General features: G+C 47.2%; 1 protein-coding gene across 2 annotated transcripts; it reads left to right on the top strand.

Annotated features, from left to right (window-relative positions):
- Positions 7,490 to 27,070, top strand: CPA5 (carboxypeptidase A5). 2 transcript variants are annotated; one of them, XM_013963503.2, is made up of 11 exons: positions 7,490 to 7,786; positions 8,899 to 8,980; positions 9,965 to 10,099; positions 19,391 to 19,489; positions 20,065 to 20,166; positions 21,377 to 21,478; positions 21,825 to 21,935; positions 22,359 to 22,449; positions 25,723 to 25,922; positions 26,181 to 26,265; positions 26,750 to 27,070. In XM_013963503.2, the coding sequence occupies exons 1-11, from the start codon at positions 7,671 to 7,673 to the stop codon at positions 26,935 to 26,937; spliced, it is 1,311 nt and encodes a 436-aa protein (XP_013818957.1). In that variant the 5' UTR covers positions 7,490 to 7,670; the 3' UTR covers positions 26,938 to 27,070. The 2 variants fall into 2 exon arrangements, with proteins under 2 accessions (XP_013818957.1, XP_017902414.1); XM_018046925.1 differs by lacking the exon at positions 8,899 to 8,980 and having other exon boundaries at positions 7,508 to 7,786; positions 26,750 to 27,017.

Below are 27,582 nucleotides of genomic sequence, written 5' to 3'. Positions count from 1 at the left end.
CCAGTCTTTCTTTTTGTTTTGAGCTTAAATTTTTTTGTGTGTGGTAAAATATGCATAACGTAAAATTTACCACGTTAAACATTTTTAAGTGTATAGTTTATTTGCATTTAGTACATGCACATGTTGTACAATCATCAGCACCATCTATTTCCAGAACCTGTCATCTTCCCCAACTGAAACTCTGAACCCATTAACCACTAACCCCTATGATCCTTTACCCCCACTAGCCCTCAGTAACCACCATTCTACTGTCGCTATGCATTTGACTATTCTAGGTATCAAATGCCACTTCTAAAACTTCATTTTTACTTTAATCAGTTTCACAGCACATGGTTTCAAGAGTCAAGTAGTTCTGTAAAGACTTGTAAAAAGCAGCTAAGTCCCGCTCCCCTTTCCTTCTTCCCATGTCTTGCTCTCCAGCGACAACCAAATTGAATTCTTTTAACCTTGACATTCACATCCATAAACCTTGATGTGGTGTTTATATTGCTACTTCTTGCTTTTTTAAGTTTTAGGCATTTTCTATTGATTTCTCACTATGAAAAATAAGAATTTAGCTTTCCCATATTACCCTTAAGATAGGTTTTACTATGAAGTATATGTACAAGAGCCTGTGTAAAACTTTCATTGCCTGTTAAAATTAACTCTTTTACCCACCATTCAGCATTAACAAGAACAAACACACCTTAGAAGCCTCTTTGCACACCCTTCCCTTCCCCAGATGAAACCACAAATCCATGATAATAATTTCCTTCCTTTTCCTTGTAATATCAGCTGTGCACATATTCCTGGACAATGTATTGTTCTGTCTTACCTGTCTGAACATATATAATGGAAACATACAGTGCATATTCCAATTTGGTGTCTTTCACTCAACATCGCTGTTTTGAGGTTTGTCTGCTGGATGCATGTAGCTGTAATTGGTTCATTTTCTCTCCTTTGTTGTATTACAGCTACGTCTCCATTTTAGAAATGCAATCTTGGACATAAATCTTGCTGCACGGGCACAAGAGCTTCTTCATGGCATATAGCTGGGTGTGGAATTGTTCGGGTGTAGTATATGCAGCTTTGCTAGGTAACAACGGTGTTCTGAAGTGATTTCACCACTTTAAAGCTCCACCAGGAGTGATGAGAGGTGCTCTTGCCCTCGACTCCTGGTATTGACTGACATTTAACTCTTGACAATTTGGTGGTATGATATGGTAATTTCATTGTGGTTTTAATTTTCTTTTCCCCAAATACTAAGTATAATTTTCATATGTTTATAGATCATTTGTGAGTCTTCTTTTGAGAAATGGATTTTTGTGTTCTTTGCCCATTAAAAAATGATTCACAGACATTCTTTTTATATCATGGATATTGTTTTCCAGTTTTATGTATTACCAAAAAATCCTCTCAGGTTGAGGTTTATTTTCTATTCTCTGTTGCAAAGTTCTTAATTATAATGTAGTTGATTTTACTCATTTTTTCCCTTTATGGGAAACTTTATAGTTATGTTTTTTATTTTTTGCCTTTCACATCTTATTTAGAAAAATTATTACCTATTCCAATGTCATAAAATATTGTTTATGTTGTCTTCTGAGAGTGTTATAATTTGTCTTTACATTTAAGTGTTTTAATCTACCTGGAACTGATTTTTGTTTGTGGTAGGATTGAGATTTAATGCCATTTTCCTCATATAGATCTATGGTTGTCTCAGCAACATTTACTGAATAGTCTTTCTGTTCCACAATGATGTGCAGGGCCAAGTCTGCAAAAAACCAAAGTTTCCAAATACGCTTGGGTGTATTTCTGCTATGTTCTGTTTATCTGTGCCAATACCATGCCATCTCAATTACTATAGTTCTGTGTTATTTTTAAATTTTCGCTTGCTTGATGGTTTTCGGCTGTGCCGGGGCTCCGTTGCTGGGCGGGCGGGGGCTTCTCTCTAGCTGCGGCACCCTGGCTTTTCATTGCAGGGGCTTCCTGTTGCAGAGCACAGGCTCTTGGGCACATGGGCTTCAGTAGTTGCGGTTCTCAGGCTCTAGAACAGAGTTTCCGGAGAAGGCGATGGCACCCCACTCCAGCACTCTTGCCTGGAAAATCCCATGGACAGAGGAGCCTGGTAGGCTCCAGTCCATGGGGTCGCGAAGAGTCGGAGACGACTGAGCAACCTCACTTTCACTTTTCACTTTCATGCATTGGAGAAGGACATGGCAACCCACTCCAGTGTTCTTGCCTGGAGAATCCCAGGGACGGCGGAGCCTGGTGGGCTGCCGTCTATGGGGTCGCACAGAGTTGGACACGACTGAAGCCACTTGGCAGCAGCAGCAGCAGCAGCAGAGCAGAGTTTCATATAGTTTTATAATATGTACTAGTGTCTGATACAGAAAGTTCTAATTAGTTCTCCAGGATTCACCTGACTCTTCTTATGGCCTTTATTTTTTCATATACATTTACATCAGCTTATGAAGTTGTATGGGCTGTTGGGTTTTTGATTGGAATTATATTGAATCTCTAAATCTATTTGGGAAGAATGTAATTTTCCCAAATTACATTCCCAAATTTGGGAAGAACTGAAATTCCTTATCCTACAATAAAGTATATCTTTAGATTTATTTCGAATTTTAGCATTTTTCAGTAAAGCTTTATAATTATCTTCAGGGAGGATTGCACATTATTTGCTAGAATAATTCCAAAATATTTTTATATGTTAAAAATTCTTGGGAAATTGAAAGTAGTAGTGACCCTCTTTGGAGAAGGCAATGGCAACCCACTCCAGTACTCTTGCCTGGAAAATCCCATGGATGGAGGAGCCTGGTAGGCTCCAGTCCATGGGGTCGCAAAGAGTCAGATACGACTGAGCGACTTCACTTTCACTTTTCACTTTCATGCATTGGAGAAGGAAATGGCAACCTACTCCAGCATTCTTGCCTGGAGAATCTCAGGGACAAGGGAGCCTGGTGGGCTGCCATCTATGGGGTCACACAGAGTCGGACACGACTGAAGCGACTTAGCAGCAGCAGCAGTGACCGTCTTGTTTCTGATAATGCCTTTTGTCTTGATATTTATTTTTATCCCATATTAATAAAGCTACAGATATTTTCTTAATAAAGCTACAGATATTTTCTTTTGGTTAACATTTACCTGACATATCTTTTTTCCCCCACTTTTGACTTTTAGTTTCTTTAGTTCTTATGCTTTAAGCATAGCTCGTGTGAACGCATATAGCTAGGTTAAAAAAATCTATTCTGATAATTTTTGTCTGTACTAGAGGGTTAAAATCATTTAAATTTAAACTGAAATATATATTTAGGTAAGTTTCTTCTTTTTATGCTCTCTTTGTCATACTTTTACCCCCTGCCTTTTTAACTTTCCTTTCTCATCTTTTGATTTATTTTTCCCCCAGTATTTTATTTCATCTTTACCCTTTCTACCTGTTTGGAAGTTACTGCTTTAGCAAATTGAACATACATGCTTAATCTAAGTCTAGAAAATTATCACTATCTATCCTTTCTTCCAACAGTTCTAGGTTAAAACACTTAAACACTAACTCTGATTATCTACTTGCAAGTAACTTGCTTTATTGTGCAGGATTTAAAGTATTGATGTTAAGCAATCCAGAGAAAAGTATTTTCCAAGAATTCATAACAATAAGTAAGCCTCTACATGAGTCTGTGGTCTAAATTTATGCTAACTATGCTGTCCAAAATAACTCAAGCAAATAATTTAGAGTGATCTCAGGTTGGTAGTGCCCCCCCCCCCGCCCCTGCGCCCCCACCACCGGCAACTCATAAAAGTAAATACAAATCCTCTTTGGAGGAACTCAACTTCAATCTAGGCCTCAAAGGAATTCCACAGATAAAGGTCCAAAGAAAATGATTGACTCACAGATAAATGGCACAAGAAAACAATGCACTTTTTGAATAAGAACCAGCAGAAATAATATGCGGTAGACATAGACTTACAGTCTTCAGATACTGCAGTTACCTGACACAGAGTCTAAAATTACTAAATTTTATAAGTTTAAAAAAACAAACAAGAGGTTCTAAAATAGATAATAGGGGAGGTAGGTGGGAGGGGGGGTTCATGTTTGGGAACGCATGTACACCCGTGGTGGATTCATGTCAATGTATGGCAAAACCAATACAGTATTGTAAAGTAAAATAAAGTAAAAATAAAAATTAAAAAAAAAAGATCATTTCACCATGTAAAAAATAAAATAAAATAAAATAGATAATAATTGCAAGTCTTTTGGGCTCAAAAAGAATCAAATAGAAATTCCAAAAAATGAAAAAGGAATACCATATTGTGTTGACTATAAAATAAGATTGTAAGATCCAGCATAATTTTATGGGCCATCAAAAACACTGCCAGTTATCATTCAAGATGCCACTGATTATAAGATGCTCCTGGACTGCTGTAGGGGTGTTTAAATCTGAGAGGAAAGTTGTTTCAGAATTGATGAACTATATAAATTGAAAGTTAAAAATCTAGCAGATTGATTAAATTACAGATTAAGCTCAGCTGATGAGAGAATCAGTTAACTGAACTAAAGAAACAGTGTTCAGTGTAAGTAAATTGTCCAGATTGTAGCCCAGCGAGACAATGAAATAGAAATATGATAGAAAGACTACATCTTAGAGGATAGAATGAGAGCACAAAACATATACCTAATAAAATTCCAGAAGGTAATAAAGAGATTGGGTAAAAGCCAATGTTAAAAAGTATAATGACTGAAAAATTTATGAGAATAGTGGAAAGATAGCTACCCCCAGATACAGGAATCCAATCTCAAGCAGGATAAACCAAAAGAAACTTGTACCTAGACACATTATTGTGTATCTGAAGAATACATGAAGATAAAACTGCAGAACATCAAAGACAAAGAGGTCTTCAAAGCAACCAAAGGTAAGATCACATACTAAAGAACAGTAAATAGACTAATTGATTACCTTTTAACTGTGAAAGTGGAAGCTAGAAGACTGGGGGATAATGTTTTCAATGTGTTGAGAGAAAAACAATCAACCTAGAATTTATACTCAGTGAGACTCTTTCAAGAATTAAAGCAAATAAAGAATTTTCAAACAAAAACAGAGAGCTTTTTTTTTTTTCACTAAAGGAAACATTTAAATATATACTTCAAGTAGGAGGAAAATGACCCTAGATACAAGGTATATTCTTCTAAGGAGGAAGATCAAGAACTCTATAGAGTTGAAAGACCTCTACTCGTCATGGGAAAAGTTTGCTTACCTCTCATGGGTCTTGCTTTTACTTCTTTTGGGATCTGTGGATTCTTACTTTCATGCCAACCCAGTGAGGCATTGTATTAAAAATATTTTATCTAGCACTTTACTTATTTCATTTGGGCAGGATTGGTCAGGTATATGACAGGAGGTGAAAGTCCTTCTAACAACTTCTTTAGAGTAACTCTCCTTGCATCTTCAGTCTATATGGAATCTATGTTACCTGTCCTTCTGGCACACTGTACCTTCCCCTTGTAACACATACATCAGCTATATTTTCACATTTATTTGTATGCTCTTTCAATTGTCTACTTACCCCAGTAGAAACCTAAGGGCCAGATCTGTATCACTCTATTTCCACACCTTAGCAAGTGCTTGGCCCATAGTAGGTCTTCAGTAAGCATCTACTGAGTAAATAGTGTCTACTTAATTAGACACTATCTAATGTCTAAGTAATGTCTACAAATAAAAATTAATTAATGAGCAATTAATTTTGAGTGAGAAGCGATGTTAGGTATTAAACACAGCTGTGTGTGTCTGCTTCAGATCCAGCCATGGAGTCAGTACTTAGGGCTGGTGAATTCCCACAGAACTGTGCTGTCTTATAATATGGCACTCATTAGCCACATGTGGCCATTTAAATTATTTAAATCAACTAAAGCTAATTAAAAATTGAAATTCCTCAGTCATGCTAGCCACTGGTGGTTATCCTATTGGATGCTGCCGACGTAGAACATTTCCATTATCACAGAAAGTTCTACTGCATGTGCTGCCGTAGAATTCTCAAGAATTCTTAACTGTGCCTCTGTCTCTCTTTTGCTCTTGCTCTCGATCTATCTCTCTTTCCCCACCCCTAAAGCAAGTGCAGGGGTTGTCTTATTATTAGTGACTTACAATGATGCTTTTGAACAAGAAGATGCTGGGTACTTTGGGTGACTAGTACCATCCCACTGTTTTTCTTTTAAATTCCTGAGCTATTGTTTACTAGTATATTCTTTTATTCCAAATTTCTACTGATGCTGAATATTACTTGAGTAGAAAGCCTAATTGCTTTCTTTTCTAGGTCCTTAAACTCTTTGCTAATGTTTCAGTCTGAGAGTTCTCAAAGCCAGGGTTCTAGGAGAGTTTGGCATGTCTGAACAGCTGAACTGCGAGATAATGGAGTAGGTCCGGCGGGGTGTGGGAGCAGGGCATTCTCTCAATAAAAGAGCTCTCCTCTCTGCACACATGGCCGGTTAATTGGCCATTCTGGGAAAGCATGGATGGGGAGGGGGGCTTCTGAGAATCGCCGGTGACAGTTAAGTGGCCTTTTGTTGACGTCCTCTGCTGAACAACTTTGTTGGATTTAGTCTCTGCCTTTCCTCCACCTCCTGCAGATTTTCTGTTAGATTCATCATTTACCATTCAGGCATCATCTTTCACTTTCTCCTTCTAATATGACTGCTTTGTATGCTGGACTCTGCTTTATTCATACTGTTCCCAGACCATAAAGGGGGCTGTGTGGGGCTTCAGCAGACTGAGAAATTGACTCTGCTCTCTGTTGAGAACTATAATAATGACTGCAGTGACCTTCATGTCTAGCAGAAAATGCACTACCTATCCAGGCATAATGGTGACCACCTGAAGACAGCAAAAAGGGACCCTTCACTGAATTCCTTCTCACAGAATAGACATTTCCTTTGTTCTTCGCTCCATTTTCTTCTCTCCCCTTCTCTCCACTGCAGCTAGAGTCCTGACCTAAGATGCAGCTGTGACTAAGAGCTAATGCTTTGAGATAATAAAGACATTCTATTTTGCAGGCTTTGCCAAGCCAATTCACCCAAGTTGTCTCATCTAATATCCCCCAGAAAACCCTGTGAGGTAGGGAGGAGAGATATTATTAACCCTATTTGACTGATGAGTAAATTGAAACTTAGAGAGACTAGGTCAGTTGCCCCGGATCCTTTAGACAGGAAGTGAGTACCCAGCTCTGTGTCTAAACCCAGTGTTGTTTCAATGGCTTCCACACCCTTATGTTCAAGGATCATATGTGTGAGTGGATGGGGAGGGAGAAGGAGCACAAAGAAGAGATTAGCAGGAGACTGGAAAGGAGCGATTTCCTTGGGCCTATGACTTCTCTCAGCCTTTCTCTGGAGATGGAGGATTCGATATTCACGAGAGGCTGGCCCAGTAAACCTCTGGGAAGGAAAACAGCTAAAGGCCTTGACTTCCTCTTTCCCTACCCCTGTCCCCTGCACCTTCCCAGGAGAGGACTTGCCTAGACGTGGGGAGGGACGCCCACTTCTGGAAGGCCTGACATGTGGGAGTCCCACACAGGGTCTCCCCAGAGAGAGCCTAACGCACGTCCTCTGCCGGGCCTGCGGGCTTTTAGGTACTCTGCTGGCCTGAGGCCTGCCCACGCCTGTGTGCGGGGAAAACCCCTGAAGTTCGCCTGGAGGAAGAAGCATGCAGAGTTCCCCTGGAGGAGGCGTGGTTCGCAAGAGGTCCCCTGTGAGCAGGTGGACACTGCTGGTCTGCAGCTTTATCCTGGCAGCAGCTTTGGGCCAGATGAATTTCACAGGGTGAGTGGCTGCTCCTTAGTGGGAGGGAGGATTGCCAGGAGCCGGGTGACTTGGTGGCCCAGTGGGACCTGATAAGGGCAGAGGGATTCAGGATTTCATTTCCCATCCTGAACCCACTTCTTACTCCTTCACCTCCCAATTTCGCGTGTGAGGGCAGGATGCGCAGGTGTCTTATTATTCCTCCCCAAATCTAGAGTTCTTAGTCTGCGTGAATCCCAAGAATCCAAGAATCCCCTGAAACCATGTGTAAAATTTTGTGTGTATCTACTTTTTCTCCAGTGTTCATAACTTTCCTCTGATTCTCAAAAAAGTCATAACCCCCAAAGACTATGTGTTCCTAATGTGTGGGTGTGGTATTGTCCTCCTTTGAGTGAAATTAAGTATGAGTATTACATACCAGGCCCTCTACAGACATGATTGCTCAGCCTTCCAAAGGCCCCGCAAAGTGAGCACTCCATAGTATTTCCATAGTGGAGAAGCGGAGACGCAAGCTTGGAGAGGGGGGTTCATCATCCAGGGTATCAGAGCCGGCCAGGGAGGGAGCCATGGCCATCCGGGCTCAGACCCCAGAGGCCGCACCGCAGGCTGCTCAGTTGCCCCGGCTCCCACCCCTCCAGGGGCCCGGGGAGGGGCTCAGCTTCCCCCGTGAGGTAGGGTGAGATTCATCTCTTCCATGTCCTCCAGCTCTTGGGAGAAGGCAGCGGGGTTGGGGCAGACATAGCCTGGACCCTTGTATAAAGAGTACATGGGGCCACTATCGGTACCTCGCCTCCCTGTGTCTACCCCTTTCTCTCCTTCCTCTTTTTTCTTCCTCCCTTCTCCACCACCATTCCTTAGGCGTCCTGTTTGCCCTGTCTTGGCAGTGGGTTCATCAGCAGCACTGACAGGCTTTATGGAGTCCCCAGGTGGTCTGTCTTTGGGTCTGGAGAGACCCCTTGGCCTCAGGCTAGAGGAGTTGGAACTCCCCAGAGGCGCAGGTCCTTCTGCTCGGGGGTCCTCTAGCCTTCCAGCTATCCCGCCAGGTTCTCTTTTCCACTCTGCATCCTCCAGGCGGCACAGCCTTTCAGGAACCCCTCTGAGAAGCCCCTTCGGTCCCCTCTGTGTCTTTCCAGTGACCAGGTTCTTCGAATCCTGGCTAAAAATGAGAAGCAGCTTTCACTTCTCAGGGATCTGGAGGGCCTGAAGCCGCAGAAGGTGAGGAATCCGCGGGGCTTAGGGCCACGTCCTCTCCTCCCTCACAGCGGCCTGTACCCTCGGCTCCCTGTCCCGTTCCCTCCACCCCAAACCTGGCCCTCTGGGTGTGCCTGCCAGAGATGACAGCACGGGGGGAGAATCAAGCGAGGCTTTTCTTCAGGAGAGGCTGGGAACACTGGCCCAGAAAGTGGGGCAGCCCTGCTTGGCTTTCCCCTCTGCCCTGTAAGGGAGGGCTGCTCTGAAAACAGCTGGAAGGTCCTAAAGCCACACGAGAGGCATGTGAGTCTTGGGTGGGATGCCATGCCACACGCACTGGACACATCTGCTTCCCGACTGAAACGGCTTAGCTTGGCAAACCTGTTTTATTTGGGCTTGTCCCTCAGCCTGAGCCCTGGTTTCTGAGAATGTGTGTCCTCCGCAAGTATTCCACTAGGCAAGACGTTTTCTTCAATACAGAAGAGTTTGGTCTGAGGGCTGTTGAAACAACCAGATATTTCTGGATGTGCCCCAACGCCCACCATCCTATTTGTGTGAGTGCCCCTATCAACCAGGACTCAGAACACTTTACAATAATTCTCTCCATTTTACAAAATGAAAATCGGACAGCACAGGGCTCCGGATTGGGCCTCTCCTACCCCTCTGGGGCTTGGGGGCAGTGATGTCTCCCTCTTCTCCCTAATGTTCTTGACCATGTGAATGTCCCAGATGATCAGCTGTCTCACCTTTAGAAAACTGTTGTGGGCTATTTGCATCTGGGTGAAGTTACATGGAGTGAGTGAGGCTGGGAGACAAAGGTGCTTAGCGTTACGGAAGGAAACTCCATGACCTGGGGATTTTGTTTGTCTCCATCTTTCCGGTCTGCCTTAAGGGTTTCGTTTGGGAACCGGGGCCCTCTCAGCTGTATGAGAGAAGATCACCGCTTCTCTGGGTGCCTGCAGGATGTGTGACACACGGGCCTATTGTCTTTTCTCCTTCGTGATCCAGGTGGACTTCTGGCGTGGCCCAGCCAGGCCCAGCCTCCCTGTGGACATGAGGGTTCCCTTCTCCGAATTGAAAGACATCAAAGCTTACCTGGAGTCTCACGGCCTTGCTTACAACATCATGATAAAGGACATCCAGGTGAGGTCCTGCCCCAACACTGAGGTTGGGGGTCTCACCTTCACATCTCTTGCAGGTTTGGGCCCAACCTGGAGAAAAAAATACCCAAAGCTAAAATGGATGTTTTCTTTCTGGAGTTTCATCTGCATTTTTGTGAACCTTCCAGGAAAGGAATGAAACCTCACACTAGTCAAAGGAAATTTAAATCTAAGAAAGATCTTTCTAAAAAATTTAAATGTAAGGAAAATCCAAGAAAGAGTTCATAATTCACAGGTCAGGGTAGCTTGTGGAATCCTCTTCAACGAAAAAAATATTTTTTTAACTTCATATAGTTTTAAAGGTTGCTTTCCACTTATAGTTATTACAAAACGTATTGGCTGTATTCTTTGTACACTACATCGCAGGGCCTATCTCGCACTCATAGTCTATACTCCCCACTCCTCTGCCTCTGTCTTGCCCCCTTGCACCCCACTAGCTAACCACCAGTTTGTTCTCTAGATCTGTGAGTCTGCTTCTCTTTTGTTATATTCACTAGTTTGTTGTGTTTTTAAGAGTTCTCTTATGGAGGAATCTGTAGTTCATGGCAAAGGAGAAAACAGGGAGAAGGGAGGCTGGAGGGGGCAGCTCAGCTCTCTCCTAGGCACTGAGGGCAGGGAGGGCTCTTCTGGACGGCTCTCTTTGCTTTTCTGACTGCTCCTTCCTGTCCCTGTGTGTCTCACCCGTTCGATAGCAGGGAATTCCTTCACTCCAGAGAAGCAGGAAGAGGTGAGCGAAGCTGCTCCTGTGAACCCTGCTGTGGTTCCCTTCCTGCCGCCTCCAATGCTGGCTCTCAGTACCGGGTGTCTCTCCTGGGCAGGACTCTCCCAGAAGAACAACTCTGGGAGAAGTGACTACAGACCTGCCCTTGGTTAGGGCGAAGGGAGACTTCATTCCAGGCATCCCATTCTTTCCCCACCCTCACTCGTTGCTGCATCTTAATGGCATCTTTTCGGAACATCATGAAATTCTGTTTTAATTGATCTGTCTTCCAGAATACCCACAAGGAGCCTCTTTCCTGAAACGATTCTTCTGGGGCATCCCTTGGTTAGACCTCTCTGGCTGCAGCCCTCTGCAGATGCTGCTGCGTACCTGCAGATTTGTATACACACAGGTTCCTGCCCAGCCATGTTGTGCTGCGGCTGGTCTCCTCAACGGGCTCTGAGTGCGGGAACGCACAGTCCTCAGAGTGCACACACTCACCGCCTGCCAGGGGATAAACACATTAGGTGCATTCCTTTTCATGCAAGGACAGGGCTGGGGCACTGTGGTCCATTCAAAGACCTTTCCTCCTCCTCAGGCACATCTGTTTCCTGGTCAACATCCGAGAGTAGGCTCTTTGTCCAGTTTAATCCCCCACAAACAAAAATGGGGAAATGCGCATAGACAAGAGAGGCTACCACATCAAATAATTCAGTGCTCAATTCTCATTTTTTGCCTGTGCCTGGATTTCTAAGTTTGCATTTCCCTGCATCTGCCCTGCCCTGGAGACTCTGCAGTATTTGGCAAACAGATACGAAGAGGTCTCTAAAATTTTTCTGTTGATTCCTGTGTATCAGGAGTGGCCCCAGAGGCACCTGGGAGTCTCCCTGAATCACTGGCTCCTCTGGGGCTGTCCTCTCCTGTCACCCCCAGCCCTGGATTCCCTTTAAGGATAGGGAAAGGGGAGCTTTTCACTGCCTCTCAGTAGAGTGCCCTGGACTCTGGGTGCTAACCCAGTCAGGCAGGATTTTCACCAGCAACTTGCTCTGTCTGCAATGCATCAAGCTCTGATTGTCGTACTTGAGATCACGTTTTGGCTTCCAGGAAGCTGGGGCTGGGGGGAGACTGCTGTGTTGAGTTGATTTGTGGTGATGATGGGGGAAGGTGTCCATGAGGAGGGAAACTCAGAGGTGTTAACAAAAGGGGAGGGGTTTGCACCACTCAGGTTGCTGGCCTCCAGTCTCATGTTTTAGTTATTGACGCACAGGACTGATTGCTTTCTGTCTTCTGAATCTTCTCACCCCAGTGTTTGGCGTAGTGTCTCCTGCACGGGACCCTCAGTAACTGTGTGCTGAATGAATTGCTCTATTGGCAGGTTCAGGAAAAGCGTGCCCAGAGAGACCTGATTAATATATTGGTCTTTGTCTCAAGAGTCCCCTCCCGAAACTCCTCAAGGTATAGAATCATTTGCCTTATCTATCTTTATACCCCAGCATCTGCCATAGGGCCTGTCATTTAGGTAGGACTTAGTAAATGGCTTCCCTGGTAGCTCAGCTGAAAAGAATCCGCTTGCAATGCAGGAGACCCCAGTTCGATTCCTGGGTCGGGAAGACCCCTTGAAGAAGGGATAGGCTACCCACCCCAATATTCTTGGGCTTCCCTGGTGGCTCAGACAGTAAAGAATCTGCCTGCAATGTGGGAGACCTGGGTTCAATCCCTGGGTTGGGAAGATCCCCTGGAGGAGTGCATGGCAACCCACTCCAGTATTCTTACCTGGACAATCCCATAGATAGAGGAGCCTGGGGGCTACAGTCCATGGGGCTGCAAAGAGTCAGACATGACTGAGTGACTCAGCACAGCACAGCGCTAGTAAATGTTACTTCACTCAATGGTTGTGAGAAGGAAAGGAAAGAGGGTGTGTTTGCTGGTTAGTACCAGGCTGAGAGAAAGTGTGAAAAACCTGATCCCAGCTTTCACCTTGGCCAGAGATACTGGAGATTTTTGAGGAAGGGACGTGCTCCCTACTCCCTCCTGTCTTGTGATCAGAAAGATGCTTGAGATAGACTAGGTGGACTCATTCATTCCACCCACAGATACAGAGATGCCAACTGTGTGCTGGGTATTAGGCAAGGTACCGGAAAAACAAAGATAAAGAAATCCAGTCCCTGTATCCAGGGGAGCTGGAGTGCTGTGGGGGTGGGGAAGCGGAGGGGAGTAAATCAGTGATTACAATGGAGTGGATGATGCGCTGATGGAGTGGAGCAGGTTGCTATGGGAGCGGGTACAAGAGGCACTGCATGGTCGCTCTGAGGCTCTGAGAAGGCGGCAATTACGATGTGGCTGAAGAGCGGGAGAAGGGAGGGCCGGGAGAAGGGAGGGCCGGGGAGGGGAAGGGGCCCATGATTGGCAATGAGGCCAGACCAGAGCACAAAGGGCACCCTCCACCAGGTGAAAAGGTCGAGAGAAAATCCCGAAAACCATGGGGGAGCCTTCGGAGGGCTCTGACACGATCAGATTTGCATTTAAGAAAAATCCTTCTGACAGTGACAATGTTGACAGTGTTGAGTTGGGGACAGGAGCAGGGAGAGACTGACAGGCAGGAGGGTGGTGAGGAAATTGCAGTGGGCCAGGAAAGAAATTATCTGATTTTGAGTGAGCTCTATTTGCATTTAATTTTTCTTCACCTCCTCATTCTTTTTAGCCCTTTGGTTTCTTTTTTCTTTTTTTCCTCCCTGGGATGAGCCACCATGGAAAGGCTTCACTTGAGCAATCAGCTCTGTGGATTTTAATGGCTTTTTTTCTGATTACAAAATTAATAAATATTCATGGTAGATAATTCGGAAAATAGGGGAAAGCACAAAGGAGAAAACAAAAATCACCCATGCTCCGAGCACGCTCTAGAGTAAAATACAATTTAGTGTAAATACTGCTTGGCCAATTTTCCCCTCTCTCCTGGATCATTCCCATTAGCATACAAATGTAGAGTTATTTCTCTCATCTTAAAAAGGTCCTCTCTTGATCCCTTCCCCCAACCTCCAGCTATCACCCCGCTTCTCCTCTTATTCCAAGAGCAGAACTCCGGGAAATGTTGACTCTACATGCCATCTTCATCCCTCTTTTTGGGTAAACTGTCCACCGCTACCTTCACCCCAGTTGTCACACACAGCGTCACACACAGTGTCACACAGCTCCCAGGTTCCCTCAGCAGTCAGCTCTGAGAGTGCATCGTGCTTCCAGCTTTTAGCCCCATCTATTTGCAATGAAGTGATGGGACCTGATGCCATGATCTTTGTTTTCTGAATGTTGAGCTTTAAGCCAACTTTTTCACTCTTCTTTCACTTTCATTAAGAGGCTCTTTAGTTCTTCTTCACTTTCTGCCATAAGGGTGGTATCATCTGCATATCTGAGGTTTTTGATATTTCTCCCAGCAATCTTGATTCCAGCTTGTGCTTCATCCAGCCCAGCGTTTCTCATGATGTACTCTGCATATAAGTTAAATAAGCAGGATGACAATATACAGCCTTGACATACTCCTTTTCCTATTTGGAACCAGTCTGTTGTTCCATGTCCAGTTCTAACTGTTGCTTCCTGACCTGCATATAGGTTTCTCAAGAGGCAGGTCAGGTGGTCTGTCCCACAGACAAATTAGCATATCCTATCAGTTCTCCCTTCTGATAGTGAGATGTAGAGAGATGTATCTTGCAAATTCTGTGCAAACACCATGGGTCAATACCCCATCAGCCCTCACCTGGATTATTCTAGTAGTTTCCTAACTGTTCTCCATGATTCCACCCTTGCCTCCTTATTGCCTAGTCTCAACACAGCAGTCAGAGGTGTTCTTTAAAAGAATGCAAGTCCTGTTATATCAGTCCTCTGCTTAAAACCCTCCATGTCTCCCCACTTCATTCACAGTAAAAGCCAAAGTCCTTAAAACTGCTGTAAGGCTCTACATATCCACGTGCTGCCCTGCACTGCTGACTCTTGCTTACTCTGCTCCAGGCACCATCACCTTCTTGACATTCCTCCAGCTTGCCTGAGCTATCCTTGCCTCAATGCCTTTGGCTAGGATTATATCTCAGGGCCTTTGCACTTGTTGGCCCTATATTGCTGGAATCCTGATTCTGCAAATATCAGCAGGTGGCTCACTGCTTTCAAAACCTGACTCACATATCAACTTTTCCCCTTATGTTAAGTTGTACCCTTCTCCCACATTCCCCCAGTTCCCTCCCTCACTTTTCTTCTTGGCACCTATGGCCTTCTAATATCCTATATGGTTCACTTCTTTGTCTTGTTTATCGTCTGTCTCCCCTACCAGATTGTAGGGCTCCACGAGGGCAGGCAGTTTCTTTTTGTTGACTGTTGTGTCTTTAGTGCCCAGTGTGTGCATCACAGACATTACTCTGCTGAATGTGTGTGCATGCTAAGTCGCTTCAGTCATGTCTGCCTCTTGGTGACCTCATGGACTGTAGCCCACCTCTGTCCGTGGGATTCTCCAGGCAAGAGTACTGGAGTGGGTTGCTGTGCCCTCCCCCAGGGGATCTTCCCAACCCAGGGATCAAACCTGAGCCTCATATCTCCTGCACTGGCAGCTGGATTCTTTACCACTAGCACCACCTGGGAAGTCCAGTCTGCTGAACAGAAGAGATTAAAACGTGGGAATTGTGCTGGCCGGGGTTGGGGTGGGTGGCAGCTCTAAAGAGGAGAGGAGCACAGGAATAGGTGAGGAAAGATAGGAATCATGGGCAAGCCGCTGAGGGAGAGGCAGAGGCTAGCTGCCTGGGGGTGAGGGTTGAGGAGGGTCCAGGGGGTGGGGAGACAGGGACAGAAGGGCCAGCCCTTCTGTTGGTCCTGCGGAGGGCAGGGGCAGGGACTGCCTGACTCACCCGAGTGACCACTAATGGTCCACTTACTGTCCAAATCTGACAGACACCAGGTTTCTGTAGGAACCCAGGTTTCCTGGTCGTGCCCTGTAATGCCTGTTCCACCTCGGAGTCCTGGAGTCACCTCGAGAGTTACTGTTATCCTGTTGTTGTCCCTTGTCATCATAGCTGGCATTTACTGCATGCTAGGCAATGTTCTAAGCAATTTACATGTATTCACCCTTCTAATCCTCACAAGAACACTTCAAGTATGTGTGAAAGTACATGATAACATGACCTCCATTTTATGAAAGCTCAGAAAAATTCATAATTTGGAGACCAAGGCACAGAGAACTTAGTCATTTGCCCGTCAGTGACAACAAAGGATTTAACCTGAGATAGCCTGACTCCAGGCCCTGGACTCTTTACTCTTATGCCGTCTGCCTCCTTAGTGGGTGTCACTGTTGTTCATATGGTGTTTTAACTTTGCCTTTAGGATAGTGAAGCCCCAGTTCAGTTTTGACTTCTGAAGGGTTCATTCTAACAGTCCCAGATCTGTACCCTCCCAGCCCCACATCCCAGCATAGGCATGGACATGCAGCTACCACTGGAGATGTTAGGCCTGCAGAGGAGGTCAGGGGTGGGTAAGGAGAAGTGACTGCCGTCCTCACAGAGCCGTGTTAGAGCCGTCTCCTGTGCCCCACCCACTGCTTCCGGGAGCTGCTTCCATTTCACGTCTGTGGTTGGAGAGAGCTGTGAATGCAGGTTCCTTTCAGGTGTCATCTTCACCTTTGGGGCCCTCAGTCTGCTCCCCGCACCCCCCCCCCATCTTGGAGGTGCACTTCTTAATGTCTCCATCCTTCCTTACTCCTGTCATAAATTAATTTACACCAAGGTGCTACTTTTTCTGTCAGGTTATGGCTTCCAGGAGGCAAATGGCTTACTTCTGAATCTGTTTTTTTCTCCAAGAAGCCTGACAGGGCTGTGGTGAGATGAGACTGCATTCTTAGATCTCTTGTCCCCTTCCTTCCCTTACCTCAGCCCTATGAAGGGAGCAAACATCTGTGTATTTTTCAGGCCAGGACAGATTCATGTTCCTGGAATCCAGGGCCCAGCTGTGAGGGCTGAGCATTTCCAATCTGTAAGCGGGTGTCACATCCATTCACAAGGCTGTGAGGGTGTTTGGAAAGTTATTTGCAGTTGGGTGCCGACTTCCCATTTGCTTCCAAGCTGTTGTGTAGAACAAAAGACAACCTTGTGTGAACTCTCTTCCTGTGGGTGTCCCTGGGCTGTGTAGAAAGAACTGGGTCCTCCAGTCCTGTCTTCTCTCTCCTCCATCTTCACCCACCACCTCCACCCCTAGGAAGTTAGTCCTTTAACTTCATGGTGGTGGGACCAGCATGGGACAGAACCGGCCTTGACTCCGGGTACATCGGCCCGACCTGCTCTTTCTGCAGCTGCTCACTGCAGCTGGTCATGCCTGGCCCACGGTGACAGGCACACATCGGTCATGGGGGCTGCTGAGATTTCTGTCGATTTTCTGGGAAGAAGACAAATTTCCTTTGTTAGGACTTCCCAGGATGGTGCTTGTGTCAGTGAAGATCGGGGCTCCTCCAGCCATCTCTCTCTAAACCAGCAATCCCTGCTTTGCACAAGTGGGAATGTCCCCAGCCCAGCCAGTTTAGCTAGAAAACGTCACCATTATAAAGGCCACATGTGTAGTTGGTGCTCAAAAAGAAATGAGCCCCCAAGCTTTGATTTCCACTCCCATTTTTAAATCTGTGGTTTGAGGTTTGTGAGTAAGTTGACAGGGGGAATGGGGTGAGAGTGTCACCCGGCAGTGACCTCGGCCTCAGCAGGTGGGGATGGAGAGGGGCTGTCTTCTAGCCCTGGGACAGGAGACTCCATGGATGGCTGCTCCTTCATTTTCAGACATTGGGGGCATTTTTGCCTTTGTTTTTGTATTTATTCATTCAGAAGATTTTACTTATTGAAGTAATATGAGCATGCTGAGAAAAATGTAAAAATAGAGAAAAGGAAAAATTGCTTAAAATCACAAGCTTTCTATCCTAACAGTCATGTTAACATTTGGGTAAATTTTTTTGGCATTTTACTGTCTTGTTTTCCTATGCTTGGGGTATTGCCTTTTTATTATTTTAAAGCAGTTTTAAATTATAAGAATAGTATGATGGGCTTTTCACCTGTTGTTAATATTTTATACATGTGCTTTCTCTTTCTCCCTCTATGTATACACATACACACAGATACATAGATGTGTGTGTGTGTGTGTGTGTGATTCTTATTTGCCTTTAATTTTGCTAGCTAGCTGGCCTTAAGGGACATAGTGCTAGAAACTAGGGTATCTGGATTTTTATCTCGTCTCTGTCCCTTGTTAGCTTTGCTGTTAAGTCTGTTTATCTCTCAAATTTGCTTTATCTCTAAAACATGAATAGTTAATTCTTGTCCTGTCATCAGGTCATAAGATGAACTGAGATGATGGGTATTAAGATGCTTGGTAAACTAAAAGGCCCTGGCCTGAAGCAAGGCATCATCAGGATTTACTTGTGACCCAGAGGTGCATGGACTTTCCCAGTGACTCAGTGGTAAAGAATCCGCCTGCCATTGCAGGAGACACAGGTTCAATCCTTGGGTGTAGAAGTTCCCCTGGAGAAGAAAATGGCAACCCACTCCACTGTTCTTGCCTGGGACATCCTGTGGACCCAGAAGCATGGTGGGCTACAGTCCATGGGGTCGCAAAGAGTCAGACATGACTGAGCCTGACGTGACTAAACAACAACCACAGAGGGGCAAACCAGGGTGACTTTGGGTTGAGGGCCTTTGCTTTCCCTTTTGTTGCAAAGAGGCCCAGACCCCTCCCATGCTGTAGTCATTGCTGAGTCCTGGGGTGTCTTCGTCCCTGGGTGACAATGTAAGGGTATGAGTTTAGGATGAAGGGCACCTACCCATTTCACTGACTCCAAAAGTGGGGAAAATGCCCCAGGATGATGTGGGAGGTCAATTCAAAGTACCACAGAAGGACTGAGAGCCAGCTCCCAATTGCCACTCAAGTAAGGATGCTGCTTTGGCTCATCTGTACTTGTGTTTAACAGGCAGTTAAAATGGTGAGTGAAAGACTGTTGGCACATTAGGTAAAGTGATTTGGACAGGTTTCTCAAATGGCTTGGACGTCAACTGTCAGGGCTGCTTCCTGGAGTCGAGTTCATGATGTGGGCCAGGTGAGCCCTCAGCTCTCCAAGGGGTCAGTGTACATAGTTCAGCTTGGGCTTTCGCTCAACAGAGTGTTCACAGAGGGCAAAAGCAATGTTGGCAGCCACCCATGAGCATATTTTCCAAAGCACTTTGGTATCTGTTATTACATTTTAGCCTATTGAAATGGGCAAGGCAAGTCTCGATTTTCAAGCTGAGGAAACCAAGGTTAAGGTTCCACAGCAAGTCAGTGGCAGTGGCAGACTTAGGACCACATTCTGTAGACTCCTTGACCCATGCTCATTTGGGAAAAGGCAGGATGAATGCCAGCTTGCCAAGCAGAAGAATCACCCAGCAACCTGGCATCTCCTATTGCACAGCTCACACTCATTCTGGCTCATTCTGCTATGTCAACGCTATCTTTGTGCAGCCAGCTGAGGCAGGGCCCAGAAGTGACATGCCTGGCCCAGCCTCGCCTTCCCTTCCAATATGTGCTTCTGCCTCCCAGGTGCTGCTGGATGAGGAGAGAGAAGCCATGGCGAAATCCCGCCGGTTGGAGCGAAGCACCAGTAGCTTCAGTTACTCCTCTTACCACACTCTGGAGGAGGTGGGTCTGCCCCGTCAGGCTCCAGACTCTGCTGTCCTCTTGGACCCTCGGGTTGTCCAGACTCAGGGCTCTGGGGAGATAGGAGACTGTGAGCTGATGCCTAGAGAGTGTAGAGCAGACACTGGGAGAAAGTTATTGATGTCTGAGATAAATAATCCTGCCTTCAAGAAGCTTAGAATATAAAAGGGGCAGGATGACTAAAAACAACACTGCAAGATCTATGAGATCTGTAAGTGGATGGAAGGAGCCAATAAAATGGAAGCAAGAGAAACTTCCAACCAGAGAGAGCCTTGCAGGCTAACCCTAGGGGGCTGAGTTGGCTCAGCACATGCTGCTCTTCCAGGCAAAGGCATAGCACTGCACGGAGGTGAAAAGTCTGGGAATCCAGGCTGACCACAGCTCCTGCCTTAGACCTGGAGGTAGTCTTTGGTTTTTGCAGTTCTTTTAGATCCTCAAGGGAGGTGGGAAACCATTAAAGAGGGTGGTAGGATCAGGGAAGGAGAATATTCAGAGAGACCCTGGGGTTTGCTCCCTCCCTGCTTAACTGCCCATCTGAGAAACTTCTTTCCTTTCAGATCTATACCTGGATTGACAACTTTGTAACTGAGCATTCAGATATTGTCTCAAAACTTCAGATTGGCCACAGCTTTGAAAATCGGTCCATCCTTGTTCTGAAGGTAAAAGCTGGGAGTGTTGACCGCTAGACTGTACAGTGAGTGCCTCAGGCATAAGACTGAGCTCATGTGGGGTTGTGGCTGGGTGGGGAGTCAGCCAGTCCGTTTAGGGAGAGAGATGTGTACACTCGTGTCCTGAGGTGATGCACAAGCTTTGGGATGGTGATGTTCAGGGACCCACCCCTTGTAGGTGTGGACAGTTGGCAGTGCAGTGACCTGGGCACATTCTGGGTCAGGAATCTGGTGGAAGGTTTGTTAAGGAGATGGAACTGCAGAATGGCAGTCATCAGCTTGAACTTGGGATGTGAGTATGAGTGAATCAGCATTCTTCCTGTTAACTCAGCTGCTTCATCTGGTCAATGGGAAAAGAGGTACACAGAGGCCTCATTTACAAATGACTGAGGCCCTCTGGCTTAGGCAGCCCCATGGATAGGCCTGAATCTATGAGGAGACCTTCTAGCCCTTCACAGAGCCCACTGGAAACAGGGTTCCAGTAAACTTGGCGGCAGCAGTGCCCTTGGCCATGGAGGTGGCAGGAGAGGTGGAAGTTTGAAGCATACTGGAAAACAATTCTTTGTATGTGCTCTGAGGGCACTCGAGAGCGTGGACCTCGCAGGTCATTTGACACGCAGCTCTCAGAGAAGACAGACTCAGCTGTCCTCAGAAGTGCCCTGGGGGACTCTTCTGAAGGGTCATTTGGCCTCGGCTAATGTGGGACTTGACTTCACCTGTGCCTGCTTTGATTTCTCATAAGGGCTGCCTGTGTTCTCTCTTTAATGTTGTCTAAGCTCTTGCTACTCAGGGTGGTCCCTGGACCCACAGGAACAGCATTTCTGAGTTTGTTAGAAATTACCAACCTCACCTTCCAGATCTATTGCATCAGAATCTGAATTTTAGTAACATTCCTGGAGGATTCACGTGCCCTTGAAAGTTTGCGAAGCACTAGTCTAAAACACTTGCAGACCTGGGCAATTCTGTGCTTCTAACTAGATCACTTTGCCCCTCAAGAGCATCACTATGTTGCCAAGGTCCCCACATGTGTGCACTTTCCATGGGCTCCTACACATGAACCCACACATATAACCCCCCTCTCAGGAACAGGGAGCCACCCCAGGCACTAAAGATACATCTGGGGCCTCCTTCTAGGCAGTCTGGGGACAGCCCTGTAGCTGTTGTGGTTCAAACTTGTGTGGGGCCTGGTGCTTTTCCCCAGTTCAGCACTGGAGGTTCTCGGCGTCCGGCCATCTGGATTGATTCTGGAATCCATTCCCGGGAGTGGATCACCCATGCCACCGGCATCTGGATTGCCAGGAAGGTCAGCATGGACCGTAGGGGCTGGGATGGGGTGGAGGGTTGGAGCTGCTCAACTATTTAAGGGCACCTCCAGTTGAAAACTTACTTGGTTCATCTGACTTGGGGTGCTTTCTGCACACCTGCCCTGTGGAACAGCTGCCATGTGCTCTGGCCATTTGCAGCCCAGAGCCCCCACCTTCTAGTTGTTGAAAATCCAAGCCTTCGGTTCTGCACAAGGATGAACCTGATGACCTGATGCCATCCCTGCCTGTAGCCAGTGGCTGTACCAATGTCCTGCTCTACTCTGGAGGAGAGCCCGCCAGGACCTCCTGTCTCTCAGTCTGTACCTACTCGGCCCTTTCTTACAGATTGTCAGTGAATATGGCAAAGACCGCATCGTAACAGATGTACTGAACGCCATGGACGTCTTCCTGGAGATTGTCTCTAATCCTGATGGGTTTGCTTATACCCACAGTATGGTGAGAGCACCTGAGAGGGAGGGGCTTAGGAATCAGGGGTCAGCTCTGGGGGTAATGGAGGAAAGAAAGGTCACAGTGGCTTTGGGATGCTCTGCTGAGGTTCCCTGGGGACAGAGCCTTTGGGAGCTCCTTGCAGAGTCTCCGTGAGGCAGGCGGGCTGCTCAGGTGCTGTGGTTGCAACTGTTGCCCTCCAACTGTCCAGGGAAGTCCACTGTTATTTGGCTGTGCTTACGCCTCTCGCCGTACCCCAGCTTTAACCAGAAAGCATTTGATCTGCAGCCGTGGCTCAGTATGCCAGCCCCATCCTGCCCTAGAGATTCCTTCCTTTCATCCCTCCCTGTCCCACCAGACCTGCTTCCTAGACGAGGATGTCAGAGGCTCCCACCCAGAAAGGGCTCAGTCACCTGCCCTGCACTTTTTCAGAACCGCTTGTGGCGGAAGAACAAGTCCAGCAGACCGGGAACCTTCTGCATTGGTGTGGATCTTAACCGGAACTGGAAGTCAGGCTTTGGAGGTACCTCAGTCTGCTGCACCCCAAGGGCAGGGCTGGGGAGAACTTGGTCCTTGGCACATCTCCCACACAGATTATGTTGACGCATAACCGGGGAGGCAGAGCACTTAGCTAATGCGAGTGAGTCATGGCCAGGGACAGGCGGGCACATGCCTAGGACTGGCTGTGATATATGGGGAGAGGTTGCATATGTCTGTTAAATGTATACATATGCTAAGCCTTCGTGGGAAACAGCTCCTTGAATGGGGACTAACTGCAAGGATCCGATCCTAAATATGGCAGAGAAAGGCTTAAGGAGGTCCAAAGTAGTCTTGCTTGTTATTTAAAACCCAGGATTTATGGTGCCCCCTGAATATCTCTAGCCCTTCCTTGAAGGGAGCACGCCACAGGAAAATGTCTCAAAACTCATTCCTTGAGAACTGTGACCCGAATTTTGCCCTCTGGGGAGGCCGGGACAAAGGTTTAAATATAGAATAAGCTAGTTTCTTATCATCAACACTGACTTAAGCCTGGCTTTTATTTTTGGTCCAATTACTTTGTGACCCTCGGCTGTTGTGTATCCACAGGGCCCTGTGATCCTAGGGAGGAGTGGGCATCTTCCTCCTGAGTTCCCTTGGTGTTCTTCCTTATTGTCTCCCTTGCCATGCCAGGGGCGTGAGGACCACATGGGGAAACTGAAACAGAGACCAGTATGTGAACCCTGGGAATGCAGCAGCTTGATGGGTGGGATGCTGGGTCTAACCAGGACAGTCTCCAAAGCAGAGGGTTGAATAGGCATAGCCCTTGGCCTCTAGATGTGGCTGCCACACTATACCAGGAGTCAGAGTTTAGCTCCACAGGAGACAGTGCTATTGAAAAACAAATCTGCAGACCTGTTTGTTGGCTAATCCAACAAGGCAGAACGTTCTAGATCCAGATGCCCATTGTTTCGAAAATCTGGCTTCTTTGAATCCATTCTTTGAAAATAAGGATAGCTCTGAAGTCTACAGAGCAAAGCCAATCAGCCCACAGTGTAGGGGTTGCCTGAGAATCTGGGTTGTACTTGTAACTGCTTGTGTAAGGAAACACAGCTGTGTAAAATTAGGCATTTCCATCTCCAAATAACCAGACATTTGTCCCAAGAAAGCATCCACATGGGCCCCTTAGAACTGGCTGAAGTGAGTGCCTATCTACCCTGAGACAGACTGGCTAGAAGAAAGACGAATTACCTCTTAAAGAAAATATCTTTTGTGGGTTTCACCACAGGGGGGAAAAAAATCAGTATATACACAATGTGGAAAAAAAAGTGGAAAAAAAAAAAAAAGCCCAGAGGGGACAAAAAGCTCCCATAATCCCACTGCCCAAAGATTACTGCTTTTAATAATTTACCGTGTCCTTCCAGCGAGTTCCCCTTGCTACAAATTACATTTTTGAGAAGGAAAAATAAATAGCTAATGAATCCATTAGCAGGTACTTGTGAAACAGGCAGGCTCGGAGGACTTTGTGAACGTCAGAGAGAGGCAGGCAGCTAATTCCCATTTGGTCAGGGGAAGATTAGTTTATTCTGCTTAGCTCAAACCAGAACTAATGGCCTGAAGTGTTTCTCCATATTTGGGCAAAGCCACCTGGTCGTTGGCAGGGGAACCGCTTTCCATGCGTGGGCTGCAAAAGCAGACAAAGCTTGCAGCCTCCCCCGCTCTGCTCATCTGTTGCTATTTGTCATTCATCAAGTGTAGCAGGTGCAGAAGCTCCCAGCAGACACAACAAACAGGGCCGCTGTTAGCTGGGCCAGCTCCAGCCCACCAGGCTGCTCCTACCCCTTCATTCCCTGCAGGCATACCCCCTTCCAACCAGGGTCAGTCCTCACCCCCGGTGAGGTTGTGCAGACCAAGAGGGGATGCGCTTCCAGGTGACAGAATTGCCTCTGGGCCTGCCTGTGGCCAGAAATAGCGAGTATCTGCCTAGTGACTCAGGCGGGAAGATTTTGTTTATAACTTTATTATTGCCTTAATTTGATTTCTGCATAATGAGTAATCTGTAGATCATCCTTCCCACCTATACCGCCCTCACCTGCACCCTTGGGGAGGACCTGTTTGCTGCAGTCCTAGGACAACATCTGAACCAGTCCATGGGCCAGCCACCTAGGTCTGCAGCCAGCTCATTGCCCTGGGGGTCAGGGGGCTGCTCTGGCATCCTCAGGAGGCTTCAGAAGTTGGGCAGCCCCTGGCTTCTGACCGGGCTTCTGTGCAGTCATTTCAGGGAGAAGTGAGAGCAGGGCCTGGGATGCTCCTTTCATGTGTTCCTGACCCCCAAATCTTGACCAGCCCAGCCTAGCCCTCTACCAACTGGCCACTGGGGAAGAGAGGAAAACAGGAGAGGAAGAAAAGAGATGAGGAGCAAAGAATCTAGTAGGAGATGGGAACAAATTAAGTTTGTGAGCAAAGTAGAGGAACAGTTACTCTTTGCCCTCCTTCCGACTTAGGTACCCATTCAGAAGAATTTTCAAGGATTTTTTGCATCTGTGCTTCCCAGAGCAGTCTTGGGCAACTATGGTGATCTATTCTCTCTTTTCCCAGCTCCAAGTCCATGCTGCCTGCCCTTGGGTTGGCACAGCTTGTGCAGACACTATATCTGAGCACTCAACTGACCCAAGCCTTCCCCATGGAAGCGGAGGGTCGGCAGAGAAGGGTCAGCTCACAGGGGTCACTGCTCTTAGGGGAAGCCAGGTTGGAGACCTAGCAGCAACTGCTGAGGCAGGCCTGACTTTCTAATGGAACCACAGTCAGGACTTAACCAAAAGACAAGCTAAGGGAGCACTCTGCAGGGCACAGAGTTGCTGAGTTGTGGTGTGGCAACACTCCTCTGATGGATTAGACCAGGGTATGTAGCAGTAACAAGCATCCCTCCAAGACTCAGTGGCCTAACACAGTAAAGAATTTATTTTTCATGTACGTAAAGTCCACTATGGGTAGGTGACCCTCCTTGATAGCTGTCTTCCATTGGTGACAGAGAGATCTAGGACACTTCTCCATTTAGAGGGTTTTTTTTGTTTGTTTGTTTTTTGTTTTTTTTTGCTTTAATGACACAGAAGAGTATCAAGAAGTCATACTTGCTCTTAGCCTCAAACTAGAGGTGACCCATCATTACTGCTCACGTTCTCATTGGTCAAAAGTAGCCACATGATCTCAACCAAACTGTAAAGAAGACTAGGATTAGAGAGGAATACAGAATATTTTGTGAGAGTCTTTCCCACGCCTGGGAATTTGAACCCTGTGGGTGTCTTTATTCTACTTCCAGGAAACGGTTCTAACAACAACCCCTGCTCAGAGACTTATCATGGGCCCTCCCCTCAGTCAGAGCCAGAAGTGGCTGCTGTCGTGGACTTTATCATGTCCCATGGGAACGTCAAGGCTCTGATCTCCATCCACAGCTACTCTCAGATGCTCATGTACCCGTATGGCCACTCTCTGGAGCCTGTTTCAAACCAGGAGGAGTTGGTAAGATTGGCTACTTAGGGCTTGGGGGAGGCATCCCGCAGACTCTCAACTGGCCCCCTGGTAGGGAGCAGGGTGGGGGTGAGGGGCTTGTTCTCACATGTGATCCAGTTCACAGCTGGAGATGCTGTGCTTCCTTCCTGCAAGAGCCATCTACACATTCGACTTCCAAGACTCCTAAGTCCTTGGTTTGCAGAAGCTGGTGAGGGTATAGGGGAGTGGGGACCCACTGCCTCTCACTCCCTGGATTGAATCTTGCAGTACCATCTCGCCAAGGATGCAGTGCAGGCCCTGTATGAGGTTCATGGGATCGAGTACATTTACGGCAGCATCAGTACCACCCTCTGTGAGTGAGCCGTCCCCTGGCTGCTGCTCCTGCGGGCGCCACATCCACCTGGGCTCAGGCAGATGCAGGCTCTGCTGGCTGGCAGGCCTGGTTGGCCATAGGGCTGTGCCACAGATCCAGCGGGGCTGGGCCAGAGCCGATTTCCACATCTGAGTACAAGGGTGAATAGTGGTACCTAGACCCAGCACCCACTTCTCTGTTCATTAGTGCACAGCCCCTGATGGCTGGCTCACTGCGATGCCCCTTAGGCATACATATCCCAAGTCTGGTGGCCTCCAGGAGCTTTCATTTTGCTAGAGCAGAGCCTGCACTGGGTGAGCAGGGTGTGGCCCAGGTTGAAGCCTGGGCCAGGAAGCTTGGTGTGGTCTGGGATGAGTGGGGGTTTGGTCTCCAAGGCACACTGTCTTTGCAGGAAGCCTCTGTACCTTGTGACCACACCCTGTTCTTCCTTTTGGGGGGCATTTCTTTGCCCTTTTGTCCCCAGATGTGGCCAGCGGGATCACAGTTGACTGGGCCTATGACAGTGGCATCAAGTACTCCTTCAGCTTCGAGCTCCGGGACACGGGGCGCTATGGCTTCCTGCTGCCAGCCACGCAGATCATCCCCACGGCCCAGGAGACGTGGATGGCCATTCGGACCATCATGGAGCACACGCTGCATCATCCCTACTGACAGACTGCGGAGGGGAGAGCCAGGGGAGTGGTTTTCTTTCCTGAGGCCTGGGCTCCTCCTGAAATCCAAGTTATGGATCCCTTCCCCATCCCTGCCCTGACTCCTTAGGAAATAAAAACAAATTTGAAGAGGCTTGGTAGCTTCTGGTGCTGGCTGCCACTCCTTTGGGTTCAGGAAGGGACAGGGGCCTTGAAAATGCCTCTTGGCCTCCTAGGTACCCAGGAGAAAGGTGAGACTAGCAGGCATTCCCTTTTCTCCTCTTACAGTGGTCTCGGGGCCCAAAACAGATAACACACTCCTTGGAGCTACTAATATCCACATCAGCCTTCTGGCACTTAACTGTTAAGAGGACCCAGGAAGGGGCAGTGGTTGATCTGAAGGAGTGGATCTCCAGGGGCGGCATTTCTGGCACCCTGAGTGAGAGGTGGGTACAGACAGGTGACCTCCTCTTCCTGCCGCATTTCCCATCCTGGGTAGGGAGGAGTTGCCTATATTGGAGAGACCTGTTTAGAGTTCCCTCTTTCGTCACCCAGATGACAAAAGTGAACAAGTCACTGGTTTGTGACCTACTCTTCCTGGGCACCCTCAGAGGCTCCCTTGGTCTTGGGAGCAGAGTTGCAGCCCGTCAGAGCCAGTATAGCAAAG

Source organism: Capra hircus, chromosome 4 (assembly GCF_001704415.2).
Source record: "Capra hircus breed San Clemente chromosome 4, ASM170441v1, whole genome shotgun sequence".
Taxonomy (NCBI): Eukaryota; Metazoa; Chordata; class Mammalia; order Artiodactyla; family Bovidae; genus Capra; species Capra hircus.
This window is presented reverse-complemented; position numbering and strand designations above follow the sequence as displayed.